This window comes from Gadus morhua, chromosome 21 (genome assembly GCF_902167405.1).
Source record: "Gadus morhua chromosome 21, gadMor3.0, whole genome shotgun sequence".
In the NCBI taxonomy this organism is placed as follows: Eukaryota; Metazoa; Chordata; class Actinopteri; order Gadiformes; family Gadidae; genus Gadus; species Gadus morhua.
Window position 1 is genome coordinate 9,620,392 of NC_044068.1, and position 20,131 is coordinate 9,640,522.

At 42.6% G+C, this 20,131-nt stretch overlaps 1 protein-coding gene across 2 annotated transcripts; it reads right to left on the bottom strand.

Moving 5' to 3' along the window:
* Positions 1-997: 997 nt before the first annotated feature.
* fndc4a (fibronectin type III domain containing 4a) lies at positions 998-19,424 on the bottom strand. Of its 2 annotated transcripts, none has more exons than XM_030346195.1 (6): positions 18,824-19,424; positions 12,984-13,099; positions 11,539-11,743; positions 5,732-5,821; positions 4,111-4,244; positions 998-2,308 (listed from the first exon to the last, which is right to left on the bottom strand). In XM_030346195.1, the coding sequence occupies exons 1-6, from the start codon at positions 18,897-18,899 to the stop codon at positions 2,267-2,269; spliced, it is 663 nt and encodes a 220-aa protein (XP_030202055.1). In that variant the 5' UTR covers positions 18,900-19,424; the 3' UTR covers positions 998-2,266. The 2 variants fall into 2 exon arrangements, with proteins under 2 accessions (XP_030202055.1, XP_030202057.1); XM_030346197.1 differs by having other exon boundaries at positions 4,049-4,244.
* Between the last annotated feature and the right edge of the window lie 707 nt (positions 19,425-20,131).

Here is a 20,131-nt window from a genome sequence, read left to right on the forward strand (position 1 = left end):
GGTGATAATAGGATTGGATACAGAACACCATACAAGAAACCCTGCACTAATTCCGTCTATTCTAATTCAGGAACATTTATTTGGTTAGGGGGCAAATTGTCAAGTATCAAAGTCAAATTTGTCAGCTGTGGCCCTGGATGTCGGATTGAATTACTAATTTTGTATTCATTAGAGACTCGTTAATTGCTAAATGGCTGTTAAGCATGAAGCAGACATGGCTAACACACCAGTCAGGAGTTAAGAACCATTTTACAATCCAGTTAAACAAAGAGTGAGAAAAGCTAAACCCTTATGAGACTGCAGACTGAAACTAACCCTCCATCCAACCTGGCTCCCACAAAGGCACTCCTAGACTCCAGACTCTTTCATGAAATTCTCAGTGGACTGAACTTAAACATCTATTTCAGTTAATTTAATTTAATTTTAATTTAATATTCTTTACTTTGTTCTCTATATATAGCATTCCGAAGAAAGGGAGATCTGTCAAGTATTGTGTGCATATAATATTTACACATCTTCACTTCAGCAGACACTTTTATCCAAAGAGACCTAGTGAAATCTGATCAATGTGGTGTAATGGGCCAGCCTTGCTCCTACATGGATGGATTGCAGACATAAGGGATTGAACTCCGGGCCTTTCAGCTGGGAGTTGAACAGCCTGGAGCCACTGCTCTATAACACGTCTTCCATAGGTGGTTATGGTCTTCAAAAAATGTAGGCGCAAAGCTGGCCCCTTACTCCAAATTGATCAGATTTCACTTGGTCTCTTTAGATTGAAGTGTCTGCTGAAGTGATGAAAAAAAAGTAGCAAATATGCACACGAGGGCTCTGCTCCTTGACAGATCCTGCTTTCCTCTGAATGATATATATATATAGAGAGTCCAGTTCAGTCCACTGAGTATCTCATAAATAGTTATAGTTTATATGACTGTATAATAATTGTCATTCTTTTTTTAAGGTTGTTGAGCTTATAAACGAAAAAACCCACTGTAACGCATTTTCATTTTTGAAGCATGAAGTTTATTTTCGTGAACAAATAGGTACGCAATGATAGCTTTTCACAACTCATCCCGTCATCGCCCACATCACTTTTGATTACAAAAAAATATAAAAGATGCACTATATACACACTATAGCAGCCATTCATCTCATAAACGTATCACATCTTAAGCATACCAATATATGCATACAAAGTTGTATGTTTCTTTAAACCCAATTTATTTTAGTACCACCATGTTCATATTTGCGAAATGGTTCACAGTCAAGAAAGAAATTATTGAGATTCTTTTAAATGATTCTTCGGATAACTATTCAGCACCATGCAATGAAAGAGCAGCTACTCCATCATGGGTTCCACTTCTACTGCTGCTGCGCCTGACACACACTGAAAATGAAGTTCCTAAATGAGTGAGAGTGTTCTTGTTGCCTAAAACCACTGTCACCAATTTAAAATTCAATGCAATCTTGATACTTCAGTCGTTGGAAAATCATCATCCAATCAATAAATTCATAACATTAAAAAATGTATATTCCTCATCAATACTAATCAAATTGCAATTTAACTCATGGTATCTGCAAAACAAGTTGCAGCATGCAACTGCTTATTGATAAATGAGAGAAAATTCAGTTATTATAGTCTGTACAGACAGGATCTTTGTTTTGTATTGTATTGCATTTGAGAAATATAACAAAACATTGACATAGTACTAGAATTCCTAATTATTTCAGAGATTAGCCAATAGTCACTCACATACTGTTACAGAAATAGTTTGTAACAATTATTCGGAACAATGCCTTATAGATATATTGTATGTATCTATATTTAAAATACAATATCTATTACAAAATATATAGACTGGCTTCCCCAGAGATGATTAATGGGCATTTTTATGTTGCATTGACATACCAAAAATCTGGTACAGAACATGTCTTATCACACTTCTAGGAACATTGTAGTAGAGCTACCAGAATATGTGTGTGTGGTGTATGTGTGTGTTGATGGTAGGGGAACACAGAGGGTTAAGGTTAAGGGATTTTAGCATCTGCTGTCATTCATGTACAACTTATGGGCATGCATCGCGTGTCTTTCAAACTTGGCACGACACCGTATATCTGACATCTCCATCTATTTTTAAGCCTCAATGGCTTCAAAACATCATCTAAGCCAAATCCAGTTTTTGTATTTCCTTCTCGTCCCTGGCAATCGTGAGAATGTGCTGTCGATGAAGGTGAAAGCGTTGTTACTGTGGAGTTTTTTCATCGCTGCTCAAACGTCGATGATGTTGATCGATGGCACGGATGGATGAAACTGCAAAAGATGGAATAGAAACCAGATCAGTCATTGTGTTGTTTATTTGGCCATCTTTAGAAAGCCATGCACTGTCACAGTAGTGATTTATGTGGTTTTAGCTGAGAAAGCGTACCTTAGAACAACAAACAAGTCCAATATATGTAATGTTAAACCAATTTAAGTACTGTATAGTCTGGGTATTGCCATAATTGCTTGGTAAGTTTGACGTGGTAATCAAATTAGTTGAATATCTGAATCATATTTTATTAAGCCAAGAGCTAGAATAGAAGAAAATGACTTGAATACGAATACAATGTAGTTTCTGCATATTGATATCCTGTTTAACAGTTCAAACTATTTATTGCCTCTCATGTTTGTGTTATTTAATATCACCGAAATTTTCCTCCCCATGGGATCTGAATGCAATGATAAGCCCATAGTAGAATTCAAAACCCAGTGGAAATTAAATAAATGACCAGCAGTTTGTACTTCTTGTTTTTCTCTTTCCTTTGCCATGCCTTGTCTCTCCTTGTCTGCTAAGCCTATTGTGCACACAAGCCGCCATCAAACACACAGACTTCGATCTGTCTTCACAAGGTTGTGTTTTTGTGAAAAGCAGCGGATCAATCGCGTGTAAAGGCTGGCGTGAAAAACCTTTTCATTTCCGTCGTATCTTTCTCTATTTTTTTACAAATGTTCAAAGTAAAAAAAAAATGCTGGCAAATGCATGGCATTACTATTCACAGTTTAACGTTTTTTTTTCCTGACTGCCGTTCAAACACACGTTGTTATGAGCTGTGCTTAAGCCAAACAGAAATATCTTCTGGCACCAACATTTGCATCATCTTTGCCATTAGTTTGTATTGCTCATATTGTGGAGTTTTCTGTCTAAAGAAATCCTATCAAACTTGATCCAATTACCAAATTAAATTTGGCCTTTTATTTGTATACATTTTTACCACATTCAAATCTATTTTTGCAAAAACAATAATGAATAACAACAGGTATCCACAGATATACTGTGAATACCTAATAAGCACAATGGATTGCGATGAAAGCCGACGTAGAAGTCTGACAACAGACTCCCCCCCCGCCGTTGCGTTCATCCATCGTTGCGTTCATCCATCAAAGAAAAACAAAAAATAAGAAGCAATTGAGCCTGATCTGCCTTTCTGTTTTGCTGGTTGAAAAAGAATAAGGTTGAGTTTGTTTTTGGATAAATTGTTTGAAAAACAAAAACGATTGAAACAAAAGCTAAACAGATTTAATTTAGATTAAGTTGTTTGTTGAAGAGGCCTGAAAGTCAAGCATTTCATCACCATTCCTGACTGTTTCTGGTTGTTCCATATTGACATGACAACAGTGTTCATATTCATATTAATATTGTGTGTATAACATAATGGATACACTATATAAGTAAAGTACTGCATTACAGCTCAGAATGAAGGGAGTACATGGAAGAGCAACATGAAGGCCTAGCATTGTTATGGTGAGGGCTGTAGCACTAGCCTAGCCTGGCCTTGGTTACCTAGCATGAGTAGCATAGCATCATTTGCCTTGCTTCGGTAGCCTAGCATCAGTAGCCTAGCCTTGTTAGACTAGCATCAGAAGGCTCCCACCTTGCTGCTCAGCATCATTAGTGACAGTGGCAGTTTAATACTGTCACTAGCCTTACATCGGTAGCCTAGCATCATTAGCCTCGCCTCGGTAGCCTAGGATCAGTAGCCTAGCATCATAAGCCTACTGTCACTAGCTTACATCAGTAGCTTAGCATCATTAGCCTGGCCTCGGTAGGTACCCCAGCGTCAGTAGGCCCCCACCTTGCTCCTCAGCAGGCCGCCACTGTGGTGCTCTGGGGTGCTGTGCTCGGAGGACGGCTTTGCCTTCTCCTTGCTGTTGCTTGAGTCGTTGTCCTTGATGATGTCATACTGCCGGCAGAACAGCGCGATGACCGCTGCAGGGAGAGGAGACAGAAATTATTCTGTTCATAACACACCCACGGATGAATGCACGCATACAGTTACAGACACGTATTGTACATTCATACACAGTATACCCATGCATACGTGCTGTATTTGTAGATGCCAAGCATGTGCACTTAGACATGAACACTTACCACACACACACACACACGCACACGCACACGCACACACACACCTTGATGTTCCATTAGTAGTTTGCTACTCTAGTCCACATTGTCTATCTACTCTTCATTCCAATCCACACCTTATCAATGACATCCCTGAAATGCTTGGATCACTTCAAGTGCCTTCATGGAACACACAACTCACACTTACTGGAGAGCATAAATGTGAACTGATACACAAAGTCATTTCCATGCAGACTGAATGCTGAATGTGGCTGTTTGTAGAAAAGGTTCCATTGAAAGCTTCTTTGCTTTCAAAGACTGTAATGCTATTTATTATGGAAAAATTAATGAGAAATAAACCTGAGTTGTAATCCTGTACTTTTTTCTAGCGTGTTGAGCGCATCATAATGTACTTCCTTTCACATTAAAAGGAATGACTCGGCTGTAATATTTGCACATGGCCAATGCAGCACAGAGAACAGATTGTCTGTCCAGTCTATTTACGCAGGTATTTATCACTGCCAGGTTCCCTGATGACGCTATGGGACACATTAACAAGACCATTCGTCAACAACGACCAATTCAAAGTCCCCAGAAAGTCAGGACGAACTAACGGTGTGAAAAAAAGATGAGGAATGTTTCCCCAAGAGCCATTTTCTATTGCTATATAACCAACTACATGCAACATCAATAGATATTGTACTCGTAGGGCTCTTTTCCTGCTAACGTTGATATTATTATCGATCGCTACATATGGGTTGATATTGAATTCAACGTTTAGGGGCTGGAGAACATAAACAGGAGCCTGGGAACCTGGCTGGGAATCTGAGAGCTCATGTTTTATTTGCTCAGGCAGATGGCCGGTCCCCCCTCCAGTTCAGACAGGTTCTTATCTGAATGTCCTGGGTCAGACCAATCTCAACCGTTTATCTACCGGTATATTGGGCGGGTTTGATATGATGATTTGATGACTAAGATTCCTGCCGTTTTGGTCTACTTCCGACGGGATTTAATTGACCAAAACAGCACTCAACGCTGCATCAGGGGATCACTGTCGCCTTGCATCATGGCATCATGGCTGCCGCCGCCGTCAGTGTGTATGAATGGGTAAATGTTAGGCAATATTGTAAAGCGCTTTGGGTGGCCTCTGGTTACAAAAAATCACTATATAAATAGTCCATTTACCATCACACTTTTCGTTGCTCTGGTTGGTTGAACATCTTTCCAATTTCTTCCAGAGGCAATTTGGTCTGCAACGGTTGATACCACTCCTCCGACATCGAAAATAAACCCTGAGAGGTTTTCAACTTGTGCACTGGTCAGGCAATGTCTGGCTGCATAAACAGACCTACCTGCCCACATGAGTAGAACCACCACTATGATGATCATCTCTCCAGTCTGGAGATGTCTGGGCCTGTCCAGTCCCTGCACCGTTGGATCATCTAGCAGAGAGAACAGGAAGGTCAAGAAGGTCAAGGGTGAAGGTTAGGGTCAACGCAACGGTAAATACACCGTAACATAGGCAAATGAATGCATTGTTTTGCCCCATTTTGCATAACACTGTGAAACACTGAAACACTGGCAGTTTCAGACACAACGATGACTCGCAATAACGACCGTTTCACGATTCATTGCTAAACAGTGTCCAAAGAAAAGTTACTCCCAAAACATTTAAATGATTCCAAGATGGAGGCGGGCATTGGTATGTACAAGCCCAATAGTGCGCCATTCTATACCATATATGGTATATAAAGAGACAGTCCTCTTCAAAACAAACATGCACATATACATATATATATATATATATATATATATATACATATATATATGTGCATGTTTGTTTTGAAGAGGACTGTTTATATATATGTTTATATATATATATACATATATATATATATATATATAAACATATAAACATGCACGCACCCACGCACGCAGGGATTTACACAAATTAGTTGCACTTTATTCAGCTAAAGGCTCCCAGCAGTGGACGGCATTGTGTTGAACCCCCGCCGCCATGGACCACGGACGTCTTGCCAAGCAATAGCAGGATCCTCTCATCAGGAGCCAGCAGGATGTGATGCTGGGGCGTACCGATCCATCACGGCATTAATCCCGCTGTAAGAGCTTTGACTATCGGCCTCCTTCCACCCTCAAACAATCTCTTTAAACCTGCGCGGCTGGATCTCCTCCAGCCGGACACTCTTCCCGATTAGGGCCCCCCCCCCCCCACTGAGTGGATCTGAGGGTCCGGATGCTGCTCCGGAGTCCGGGAGCGCCAGACAGCCCTCCCTGGTGTCAGGGGGTTGGGGGGGCAGTTGTGATGTGGGAATTGATTGGTTTACTTTGGTGGTCATTGTGTGTGTGTGTGTGTGTGTGTGTGTGTGTGTGGTGTGTGTGTGGTGTGTGTGTGTGTGTGTGTGTGTGTGTGTGTGTGTGCATGTGTTTGTGCATGTGTTTGTGTGGTTGTGGGTGTGTCCGTGTGCATGTTTACTTTGGTGGTAATTGTGTGTGTGTGTGTGTGTGTGTGTGTGTGTGTGTGTGTGTATGTGTGTGTGTGTCCGTATGCATGTTTATTCAGATATAACTTGGCGGTGAGGGGAGACTTGGTTCTATCAAGAGCATTATGTCTCACCCATACCTTGTTTTAAAGGACTTGTATCTGATTTGTTTTGGGAGCTGCTTTGCTATAAGGAATAGGAAGAAGCTTTATCCATCCTGGTGTTTTTGTTCATTGCTGATGTCAGCAGCCTTATGGTTTCCTTAATTATCACAGTTGGATGCCGCCGGCATAAATAATACTGCACATGGTACAAATAATACTGCACATGGTACAAATACCCCTTTTTTTATTGTGTAAGGCTCTGCCGTTGGTACTTTTCATTCATTAACCGAGATGAGCATGCAATTCAATAGGAATTGATACGAGAGCAAGCAAGCTAAATTAAGCGATTATTCATAAAGGGAAGGGATGCTTTTATTTAGCTTTCATGTGTGGAAGGAATTTCCAATTGACCCGACATATACACGCACAGCTGAGAGTGATGCTGCATATTTAATACCAGAAACTGCACTTAGTGATTCTGTCTGATGTGTTGCTCCTGGTAGATGAGCCATATGGTGTTGCACCGATGCAGTGGTTACCTTAATTAGTCTGACGGCTTCCCTGGGGCTCGAATCCCCTGAGTGGGATGTATTACTGTGATCTGAGCAAAGGTGGGGAAGCCTGTTGCAACAAACCAGGTGTTCCAGGAAGGCATACCAAAGACACAATTACCGGCTAATCTGTGCCTGTGTTTTATCTCATTAAAACATCTATTTTTTTCTTTAAATATAAATATAATACTAATCTTCTGTGGTTCATTTTTTTGTTTACTATTGTTTATATACTATAGTTCAGAATAAAACAAAAACAAATGATAAGTCAATTTGACAAGTGTACAACCAGAGTGTGTTTTTGCCTGCATAGAGGAGAGGCTGAGTTCCCACTACGGGGTTGACTAGCCACCCTGGCAGCCCTGAAGTCTCACACACTAATTGAGTCTTAGGGGATCCCTCCTCCTCCTTCATCTTATTGTGTTTGACAGCCAAGACCACCCGCAATCTAAAAATATCAACATATTCTTACATGGAATGTGGGGCTGTGGGCCGCATTTATGACATTGAACAATGATCAGTTTGAAGAAAACTGAATATGTACAACATAATTCACAGATTTTTGTGCCTAAGAGTCTGGCTGAAGCTTGTTGTGGCCACACTGTCCCTCACACAAAGATGGTGTCCTGCTCGTGAATCTTTCATGACTCGCTCATCACGTATTGATGGATTTTCTGTTTAATTTTGCAAAAACCTCAGACAGAAATCCCACACATTCTCATAACTTAGAGAAATGCACTGAATATTGTATGTCTAGCAAGCTGCTTATCTCCCACACAGAATGAAAAGCAAAGGGGTGATAATAGGTTTTTGCCCACTTTTGTTTCTCTTAATCATTTGCCATAACTGTACATCCAAACACCATCACAGCCTTGTGTTTTGACAGGCGGGCAAAGCCAACAAATGCATTCTTAAAGATGAAGGTTTACTTTTCAAACTACAACTTCAACTAGGACTGACAGGGAAATCGATCCTGCCCTTCCATTAGCCAGCCCTTGTTAGCATTCACATGAGTCTGCTACGGCTTTTCATCAAGCTTCTTCGACTCTGTAATCGCATAGATAAAGGGGCATTGTATTGTATGGAATACAGGCAGTATTTATTTCACGTCAACCATAGAGGTCTCTAATACACGTTGTAAACCAATGTACTTTGAGCTATGCTTGGCTGCAGCAAAGGCGATGGCTCCATTGTGCCCTGGCAGACTTGATTCAAAAGGTCCTCTTTTTTATAGGTCTACAGTGGGTCGATGATCGAGAACGAGAAAGGTAGTTAAACTGAAAAGTGACATTAAATGAGAGCTGCGGGCTACTTTTAAGTGAGGCTCAGGTTGAATCGAGGTATAAAGTTGTTCCGGAGCAGAATGTGAAATCCTGCCCCTGGCATATTCCCTCCCTCTCTCCCTCTCTATCTCCAGAGATGTAAGCTCTCTGGGCACCCATCTCTCCAAGTAATAAAGTCATTTGCTTTGGATACCACGGGTTTACAGCGGTAATGTGGGGAGTTAGTGGGCAAACTGCTGTACACAAGGGTCTGCTGTGGAGGAAAAGCAGTGAAAAGGGTTGGGTTACTCTCACAATGTTGTGATTGGTAAACAGGGCTGCTACTTTACACATCACGTACTTTAAGGTAACAAGAGATCTTCATGCATCATACAGACAGGTTGTGTCTATATGCACCAAAGTCAGTTAACATTCTTCCCCAGGCCCATTCCAACCTAGCATTAGTTTCTAATGAGGGAAAAGGATAAGCTTTACCCATGATGACGTGCACTGTTTATAGAAGCTATATAACGTTATAGTTTCAGTTTTTTATTCTCATTTTCCAAAGCGTGTTTTAGGATGAACCCAATTCTAGATGTGCCTCAGAACTCTGGAGTGAATGCTGATCTTATTTAACTCTTTAAGTCTTTTTTTATATCTAAGGTAATGATTGGGAGATTAAATGTATCATATTTGAATTAATATTAAGTTGTTTGTTGTATTAAAAACCTATATCATTTTTGAGTTACAAAGTTAAGAGAATACAATGTTCTGCAGCCATGCAGAGAAAAGTGAAGACATATCATACCAATATGAACTCTGTTATAGCCTCCATGTGACGGGGACCTTCACAGGCACAGACAAAGTCATTTCCATAATAAAATAGCTGTGGGAAACAATGATAAGCGGGGGAATTACCAGAGAAAGAGGGAATCGTAATATTCTCCAAATTGGGACACTGTTAAAGGTTCTTTCTGAACTCAGGGAAAGTTGTTGGAAATAGAAAGTAACCGAAACAATATCTCACTAATGAGGTGCCCCGTCTGGGCTGTATCCCTGACCTACTTGCACAGCTTCAGACAAGATACAAAACTCTGCGGAGCTAATGGTATATCTTAATCTTATCTTTCTTTCTCTTGGTAATGTTTGCCTCAACTACTTAAAACCTTCAACATTTGAGGAAACTACATTTAAATGAACTTTGAAAAAATGTAGCTTCATTGATTGTCTAAAAAAAGGTTTTAATCCCAAACCAGGTGAGGAGAAACATCAATCATTCACTAGCATCAGCACTTTCCACATTCACAACATGGAGGTCTCTGTAGAAAGCCTTAAGAGCAGAAATGTCGCGTCAGGATAAGGGGCCGGCGTCCCTTAAGCCAAACCTCACATTCGCTGCCAACGCCGCCGTTTTCCCGCTTGTATATCAATTTTTAGGCTTTAGCCATGGCTCACATGTCAAGAAGATTAGCCTGGGGGTAGAGGGGGTAGAGGGGGTGGGGGGTTGGACAAAGAGGGCCGGCGAAGGAGGCGGCTGGGGTCTGAATCCTCCGCACACACAGAAAATAAAGTCGTCTGGAGACGGCTCTTCAGCTCATACACAACAAATAGAGTCACTCAGCCTTGCTTTTCTCCATTGGTCACGGGCTTCACATCTCACCCAGCACTACTCCAGACAAAGCTAAGAGAACCCTATTGGAAGAGAGAGAGTGCATTTGCCCGGGTTTCCTGATATTATCCGTCCCACCCTCTCCTCCTCCTACCCCCCCCCCCACCCCCCCCCCCCCCCCCCCCTGCAAGCACTTATCCTCCTGGCCTGGTCCTCCACCTCACTGTGGCTCATTTTGAATGTCATTGAGCTTTAAAAGCCAGGCTTGGGCTTCATCAGCACAGGCTAGGATAGTGCAGGGCCCCACTGAGACAGACTACTGGAAGTGGAAGGGGTAGACACCTGTCTCTGTAGCCTGAGGAAAAATAGATCTTTCTGCCAGGCTCCACAAGGATAAAGTGTTGCTTTATATAACATCATGAAAAGATTGTTTCTTTTAAGGAATCGTGTGCAAACATAGCCAACATCGCCTTCATAGCTTGAATTTGAAATGTAGTTGAAGCTCAGTGTTTAATATCGAAATTGAGACTATTTTTTAGTGAAGTACCATGGCAACTATTTTTAATAGGATGTTATCATGTAGGGTAAAGCTGCAAAAGTGACACACTGACTGCATGATTCAATGAACTTGTATTAAAACTTGTTTGCTTTCTGGATTATGACATCCACTGATCTGCTCCGTCACATTTTGGCAGCAAAAGTAACCAGTGAACATATCATGACAGTCAAAACTAGGTCTCACAACTTTCACAAACATCTTCACCTTCGGGAGGTCTTTGCAACCTTTGAAGTTAACTTACAGATATCTATAGCAGTTAGAGATCCACAAGAGGGACATGACACGTGTTTGTGTGTGTGTGTGTGTGTGTGTGTGTGTGTGTGTGTGTGTGTGTGTGGTGTGTGTGTGTGTGTGTGTGTGTGTGTGTGTGTGTGTGTGTGTGTGTGTGTGTGTGTGCGCGCGCGTATGTGCTTGCACGCCTGCACTATTATGTGTGTGCATGCCTCCATGTCTGTGCGTGAAAAATTCATAGACTACGGGAAAAGCCCAGGCGTACCAACTATAAATATCAGTATCATCCAGAATACAGTGTGCTCTACTCATGCAGCAGCTCTCAGGAGCACCACCCCCTACCCTGGTTGGAGCTGTTGGACGGGAAGAGGTCCGACTTCTTGAGGGTGCGGAAGTGGACCTTCTTGCTGGCCTGGCTCTCCCCGTACAGGCCTATAGACTGGACCTGGATGATGTACTCCGTCTCCTCGTCCAGGTCCCAGAGCACGCAGGCCCGGCTGGTGGTGTTCACCTCGCGGATAAAGCGCTGCGTGTGGCCCTCCTGCCTCTGGAGAGGTGAAGGGTGTAGAAGACGGGAGTCAGAATCCATGGATAGACCAGTGGTTCTCCACGACTGGGACTCGGACCCCACATCGCCTGATGCAGATGCAGGCCCAGGGGGAGAATCCTGGTTTATATGCTAGAGTGGTTCTGACGCTGCCTTTTTGGAGTAAAATAGAATAGTGATTGAAATGGTTTGGAAAGGTATCTTTAAAGGTCCTGCGATAACGAACAGACTAACAGCCCCACTTGCCCATGGCTAGGAATGCCTCATGAGTCCAAGCCACGGGCAAAAACGACTACAAACCACTTCACTGTGGAGAGGCGTTCACTGGGATGTGTCTGGAGGCGGATGCAAGACCAATTCAAGCAGTTGTTGGTTTCACAAAAATAAAATAGGGACACTATCCAAAATAGGTTGGGTACCACTTGGATTGATGTATGTCTAGATGTATGTATGCATACATTAATGAAGGGCTGAACATATATATTAATTAATTATTCTACAGTGAGTGCAGAGGAGAGGGAGTGGAAGATTAAGCACAGATTAATTCAGGTCTCATGGACCACGACCACGGAACCAACAGCTCTGTGCCACTCGGCTGGGTGCGTTTCCTCACAGACATATGCTCACAGTCCCCAGGCTGTATCTCAGCTGACCTTCAGATGGCATTGAGACCGTACAAGCCCTAATACTGTACACCCTCCGCCCATTGACGTGCGGAACACTACCTCCCTTACTCGCAAGCTCTCTCTCTCTCTCTCTCTGCCCATCCATTTGAGTGGCTTCAGGCCAGATGTCCGTGTGATCTTGTTTGACTGCGGGTCGCTAATCAGATAATAATGATGCTCCCTCGAACCATGAATCACATATTATCGCAGCGAAGGATTGTGCTTTCAACAAAGGTGCAGAGAATGGTTACTCTTAATCAATAATTCATTGCACTTTTTTTCTTTTTCTCTAGACTAAGAGATACTCTTAAAGCTGCAGTAGGTATTATTATTATTGTTTGAAAACCTTTTTCTCAAACATTTCTAAACCTGGACACACTGACTTGTGACTGAGATTCATAGTCCAGCGTAGTAGCAGTGCAGAGATTTTCCAATCCTCAAGTTTCACAGCAAGGGAAACTTGCAGTGATCACCGGGAGGGAAACACCAAACCATCTGATAATACACCTCACTCAAGACTTCCCTCTTTCAGAATTGATTGAATGAGATCATGGCTTGCATTTGCTTTTACTTACTTGTTGGGAAATCGAGAAGCCGATGATCACATCTCCTTCCGGGACCTCCCAGCTTACGGTTGCTGAGTCGGCTCTCAGGTGGGTGACGGACACGTTGACGGGAGCAGGGGGGCGGTCTTTGGGAAGAGCAGAACGCATGTGATTGGCCCATTTGGTTATTGTCAAAGCGAGAAGGACTTGCCACACATTAAGTGGCAAGTGCTTCTGTATCGTTACGTCGTCGGACCTCCGCCTGCCAACAAAGTTGTGCCTTCAGCCATTATACAGCTTTATTAAACCAGTTAATCTACTCGCTCAATATTGTGTTTAATGTACTATGCCAATTGATGTCTATTTAATATGATAGCACATAATGTGCATACATAAATCGGAGGGGAACTAAAACGTTATTATTCAACATTCTGATTGAAGTACTTGAGGTTTCACTGCCCATTCACCTGTAGTACCTCACCTTTATGCCCAATAGTCTCCTGGCTTCCTTGAGTGCGATGCTTAACCCGACCTGCTTATTATTGATATGTATCATAAAGTATCCGATAGCCACTCTGGATAAAAGCTGGTCACCCGAATTGTAGCACTGTAGTGTCAGAGACTATGTTCCAAGTCCATCATAGATGCTCCGTGAGATATTATCTGATGCCGTTCCCTGTGATATAGGATAAAGTGGTTCCTTTCTATTCGCATCACACTTCGCACCCAGGGGACCGAAAGCATCCTTTTAGCTCATCTCCGTTCTCGAGACGACCGCCAGAAACCGCCTCCCCCCCCCCATGCACACTTCAAGAAGCAAAACGGAGCTATACCCCCACAAGTCACGCCCTTCAATGTGTTAAGACGTTGCCGTCACCGTTTTCCATTACTGTCCACGTGCCGTGGAGATGTGGCCGTCTCCCTATGATGGAGTGAGTCTGTGTCCAGCCTCCTCCGCTCTTATTTTAAACAGTGGTTCTTAATTAAACACCCACAGCTCTCGGGCATTGGAAATTAAACTGCCTCTCTACACATCTTTTTTCAAGATATCTGTGCACGTTAAATAAATTGTTCGTCCTTTATCTCTACACTGTAAATGAATTTGTCTATGTCTTATCTTTACACGTCAATGCAATCGTATAATCTTATAATCCTTTGCCCTGGGATTATTGATCATCCCCTACTGTGATGCAACCAAACACAGTTCGACTGCAACACCACCAACAATTGAGAAACAATTACCATTTCTCTGGCTCCCTGTGTCTCCCCCTATGCTTCCAACACCTGCGTTGGGGGGGCTATTTTGGAATCTAATCAAGGTGCCAGATCCACGTCCACAACCTTCCACCCGCTTCCTCCTCCACCACTTTCTCCTCCATCCTAGCCATCGATCATGATTTGGTCTCCATTGGACAAGCTTATTACAGAGCGCACGTGTGGGGGGTGGGGGGGCATGAGGGGTTGGAACATGGGGTTGACAGATCCAATAGAGTTCCTCTGCCCAACCGCACCCCCGCCCCCATTAGACTGGCTGCCACCCAGCGGTTGGTAGTATCCTACTGGGGAAGGTAGCTGGGATTGGATTGAGGGAGGGGGGGAGAATATGGGAGGGCAGGGAGTTTAACCTGAGGGAGGCGGCGTCGTGGTAGTGGTGGGGGGGCGGAGTGGGGATGGGCACAGACAGAGATTTTGTCTTTGCCGGTGCTGTAATGGACTTGGCCCGATGTTACAGAAAAGTAACAGATGCAGAGTGGAGATGGAGCGGGAGGGAGTGTGAGGGAGGGGGGGGATAAGCCTCGCTCTGAGAGGAGAGCGCAGCTGTGTTTCGTTCCAAGTGGAGGAACTGTAAAAAGCAAGTAGTTGTATGTATGTATCTGTCTACTGTCTATCTATGTTTAGAATTCCATAAACAGTATATCCTCAAATCTATCCAAGGTTGCTGAATCCATGAAATTGCTATTCAATCTGAAATTTCTATCGAACCAAATTCTGTCTGCAAGTGTCACACCATTAGTTCCTGTTCTATCTCTCCTGGGGTTATAAACCTTGTAGACTCCCCGTTCTCAATATCAAGGGGTTATAAACCTCAGTGACTTCCTGTTCTATCTCTCAGGGGGTTATAATCCTCACTGACTTCCTGTTCTACCTCTCAGGGGGTTAGAAACGGCACTGATTTCCTGTTTGACATCTTTGAGGTAGGTTGTTAACTGATGACAGGCTCACATTTTCTTCAGATATTGGTACAGAAGGAAAAGGGTGTCGATAATGGCAATACTACTGTTTCACACTAGTCTGTAAAAAATATGGATGCATTGTACAGCCAATGAGATCTCAAATAAAGTCTGTCCATTTGTTTTGACCAGAACCACAGCTCAGCTATCTCTGCTAGATAACGACCAGACGACAACACTGTCTGAAAGTATTGGGCATTACTCTGAGCAGTACAAACTGTCCTCCTCAGATAATTAAACTCTTTTTAATTACATTTTTCTACAGAGAATGACCCCAATCATTTGGTCTTTCAATTTTTTCTCCTTATTCATCGAAACATTTAAATATTCTATTACAATATGACTGTTTCTCATTCAGTGTAATGAAATGATATTTTTATCCAGAACGACGATACGAAGGGTTAGGTAATCTTGCTCAAGGACGCCTAGAGGTAGACATTGGGAATCAAACCCAGTCCCTTGTGGCTGGGAGTCGAACAGCCTACCCAAACCATTACACTGTACTGTCCCCAGTATGGTATAAAGATCTAGACGAGTACTAAATGTTTGTACCATGTTGGTACAAACATTTTATACCAACATGTGCATAAAGAGTAGATTGGAGAGGCTGTGCAGTTTCTACTCCTAAACCTCAAGTAAATAAAAATGTTGATGCCCCCCCCCCCCCATTTAAACTGAGAGGAATTCAACATTTGCTTCCGGGCCAATGTGCTTGAAATGGCTTCGCTCAGGAGGAAACAGTTATGCAACATCTTAAGTATGCGCTAGGTCAGGTCGTTGGAACGTTCAAGCGCTAACTCTTTTTGCGCTTCGATGTCTTTCTCTCTCTCTCTCTCCATCTCTCAGCCTCTCTCTCTGTACTTCTCCCTCTCTCTCTACCAGCCCAACAGACCAGCACATTAGCTCCCTTCCTCCATCCATCTGTAGCGTGAGGGCCCACCGGGGCCAACCCCAGCTAGAAGTAACAGGAAGAGTGCTGTGGTTGTAAAGTCATGCGAATGGATAACGCAATGTTTAGCTGCAGATGAACCCCCACGGGGCGCAGAAATCTGAGGGCGGTTGTCTTCTTGATGAATGGCGATTTGTATGAAGTGAATGATGTCACGTATACTTTGGCTGTAAAAAACAAAGCGAGAAATAAATGATGAAATGTGTCCGAAGAGTTTGAGAGACTTAACCTGTAGGAAAAGTTCCTTGGATAGATGGAGCTGAGACTTCGCTAAGCTACTTTGTGGCATAAAAGTGCACCAGAAAAAGCCATTATTACTAAGAGGATGAATTTGATTTCAAAACGTCAAAACGGCTACACTTTACATCATGCTGCATCGCGCTATTTCGGGTGATATTTAGCTGCCATTTTATTCCTCTTTGGGACCGGTGTAAATTTCACCCCTTTCTCAGTTAATTGCATTTGGAGAAGCTTTCCTTTCCTGGCTTAATGAAGAAGCTATATCTACACAATGGCTCACCTGACGAGGCAGAATTGTAGGTTTTAATGTATTAACTTGGACCGGGCGTTGTACACTTAATGCAATATGGCATCAGTTGATTTATTGTGAGTGTTATCATTTACCTTCTGCCAAGGAAATTAGCAATACTTCAATGCTGAGTCGATCAAGAGAATATAGCTGTCTTGCATTAATCTATGCTCTAAAGGCTGCTGGGTAAAGTTGCTAACCTGTCCATGCCTTAATACACATGAAAACATAAGCAAAAAAGAAACTGCTGAAACTTTTGCCTTTAACCGACACCAACTCCTTTTTATAATGTTTACTGTGTGGTTGGTAGGTTGCATGGCAAACTAATCCGATATATCCTGTATAATGATCCAAGCTTCTGGGGCATTCGTATCTATTGTTGCACACTGAAGGGGGCTTTGGTATATCTGCCCTTCGAGGCCTTTGGGTGCAGCAAAAAAAGGCTGGCGTTGGCTTCTAAGTAGCGCGCTTCGTTTTTTTATCTCTGCCTTAACACAGTGAACCCCCCCCCCCAGCACCCATGGGTTTTCTCATTTCTGTTGCGATGCCTCCATTGGGCCCCCATGTCAGGATTAAACAAACCAGACCCCCTTGCCTCCCTCTTTTATTTAGCATACGGAGCTATATAAAGCTCATGGTGGAAGCTCCATGGGCGCTGAGCGAGTCTGGTGTCTCTGCTCTGCTCACTGGTAATAATGCAGATGAACGAGCCGCAGCCAGGCCTCGTAGGAGAGATACGTCATACAGACCTTGATATGCGCATGTGTTATCATCATAGGGAGTTGCCGTGTCTTTGTGCATGCATGTTATTGTCTATTTTCTATCAGTCTTTATTTTCGGTTTGACTGGTTGTTTGAGATGCAAAGCAAACACTGTCTGGCTGTCATGCATCAGGAGATGGCAGAGGTAACCAAATGGACCAGATGGGAACAGGTGAGACCAAGTATGACCAGGTGTAACCAGGTTAAAACAGGTGTAACCAGGTGAAACCAAGTTTAACCATGTGAGACCATGTTTGACCAGTTGAGACCAGGTTAAACCGGGTGTAACTCGTTGAAAGTAAGATAGACCAGGTTTGACCATGTAAAACAGGTGAGGCCACAAAGGAACAGGTTAGAGACGGTGAGCTGCCAGACAGAGGTCATTGTCATCTCAAAGTGCTAGGACAGCTGAGCATAGACGACAAAACTGCATCCAACATAGACAATATACGGAACGGGATATCTTAATCGACTGACACTCATCAACAGTGTGAAATAGAGGCGTTCTGGCATGCAACTCATTAGCATTCATGATACTCATTCATGCAGCAGTGTACGTATGATATGTACATGCATTTCATATTGTGCAACCCATATAAATAGCAATTTGATGAATACGTCACATTGCTAGTTATTAATGAATGCTAGTGTATTGACCTCAAAGCATCAGTTATCTACAGTCAATCTTGTTTTCCTGCAACCAATTTCCTCTCGTTGTGTGAGTTTTCGATTGTAATTCGCAAGCAGTGTGTCATTCCCCCCGAGCCTTTCACTGGTATCACTGCAGCGTACCTATCAACTCAGATTCCTTCTTAGAATATGTATTACCACAATGCTAATGGAGGGGGGGGGGGGGAGGGGGGAGAGAGAGAGAGAGAGAGAGAGAGAGAGAGAGAGAGAGAGAGAGAGAGAGAGAGAGAGAGAGAGAGAGAGAGAGAGAGAGAGAGAGAGAGAGAGAGAGAGAGAGAGAGAGAGAGAGAGAGAGAGAGAGAGAGAGAGAGAGAGAGAGAGAGAGGGGAAAATGGATTAGCAGAATCAGTTAAATAAACGAATGGGAGCACTAAGGGGCGGTTTACAAAAGGGAAGTTATTGATCTGCAGGTTGTTTCCGATGTAGAAACATAATCCCAGAGTGCAACTGACTCATTTTAAATTACCGTATTTCCTTAAAACATGAACAGGATTAAAAAAAAATTATAGCAGATCTTTCTAATTGAATTTGACAGAAGAGCATCAAGTTCAAATTGACACATTACAATACTACAAATACAGAATAAGCTATTGCTTAGACAGACAGTAATGTAACTGGGTAGAATTTAAATGATGTATGGATAAAGGACTTTTCTGCAACAACTTTAGGCTCTGAGTGTAAAAGATAAAAACATTTCCCAGGCTACTCACTTGCTCCGACCAAAAACACGTCGCTGCCGAAGAGCAACAGGACCAGGGAGTTAACTAAAACAAGCCAGCGAGCCATGGCTGGCTTTTCTTTTATTGCTTTCTCTTAGAAAGGTAAACGCGGATTTCTTGTTTGCAGGTCTTCAATGTTTAGACAGCTTTGACTAGTTAATTTGTTGGCATGATTATATTTCTTGATTTTCTTTTTTTATCTCCTCGATCATCGGTCTCTTCTTTAAACCATTAGTCTTCTCAAGGGAAATTAGTTGATCAATCCCAAGGTGAAAGAGACACGATGCATCGATCAAGCCGCTGCTTCCCCCATCTCAACGTTCATCCAATAGCTCTCCCATTCATGCGATCGATGAGCTGTCGTTCAAGCAGCGATCAGAATAATCCAGGTGCCTAATAATTGAACGCGATTTCCTCCCCACAATTTTCAAATCACGTTCAAGCATCGTTATTACAATGATAAGGTCGTTTTTTGGGAGTTTGTCATTGATCGAGTCCTTTGTCCCCTCAAAATAGAGGGGACATGCAGGCACCACGGACAGTTCCCTGTCAGAGTCGTGCGTGCAGCGCTTTAACTTTCAGTGTGTCCTTCCTTCCCCAACACCATGGACCTATAGCGTGCCTAGTTATTTATTCATTCATGCACAAGTGTGTTTCCGCAGTATCCAATCGTCGCTTCTACTCCGCCCCTCCAAAAAATGTCTGGAAAACTCAAGCAATTGGTTTATGTACTGCTTCTTTGTGTGTATGTGTTGTTTCTGGTAATCATTTTGTGATAGATAAACGGGGTTACAGTAAAGCATCGGAACAGAGGAATCCAAATAAAGCAACAGGAAATAACCTCCACGTTTGCATTGGAAAATCATAACAACTCAATAAAGAAATATAAGCATAAAATATGCCTTCATATTTGCTCCAAAAAGAATCCTAAAAAAATATAGACAACTATGTTTATGTTTCAAACATAGAAGTCAATAAAAAGCTTCCATAGCATATAGGCTATTAAGTTAAACCATTCATAAGGTTTTGTTTAACAGCATGCTCTATACTGGCTCCACATCTAGCCTACATTATACATCCATCCATCCCGTTTTCCATCAAGCTTGTACATTAGCCTCTATCACAGCGTGTGAACACTGCATTACATCTGTTTCATGCAGAGGCATCGTGATAATAAATGTAATGGGCTCAAACAAGATGGCAGTGTTTCTGGCCCAATGGTGCATAGAAAATACATATTTTGTTGATAAAGAGTGCATTGTTATGCATAGTTTTGACATTTTATCAAAACATATATTT

Bases quoted from the DNA above. Each gene is read 5' to 3' on its own strand.
- fndc4a (XM_030346195.1), bottom strand. From the start codon at position 18,899: ATGGCTCGCTGGCTTGTTTTAGTTAACTCCCTGGTCCTGTTGCTCTTC. The intron at 13,100-18,823 runs GTGAGTAGCCTG...CTCTTCCCAAAG, and splicing joins CGTGTTTTTGGTCGGAGCAA to ACCGCCCCCCTGCTCCCGTC. The intron at 11,744-12,983 runs GTAAGTAAAAGC...TCACCTCTCCAG, and splicing joins GCTTCTCGATTTCCCAACAA to AGGCAGGAGGGCCACACGCA.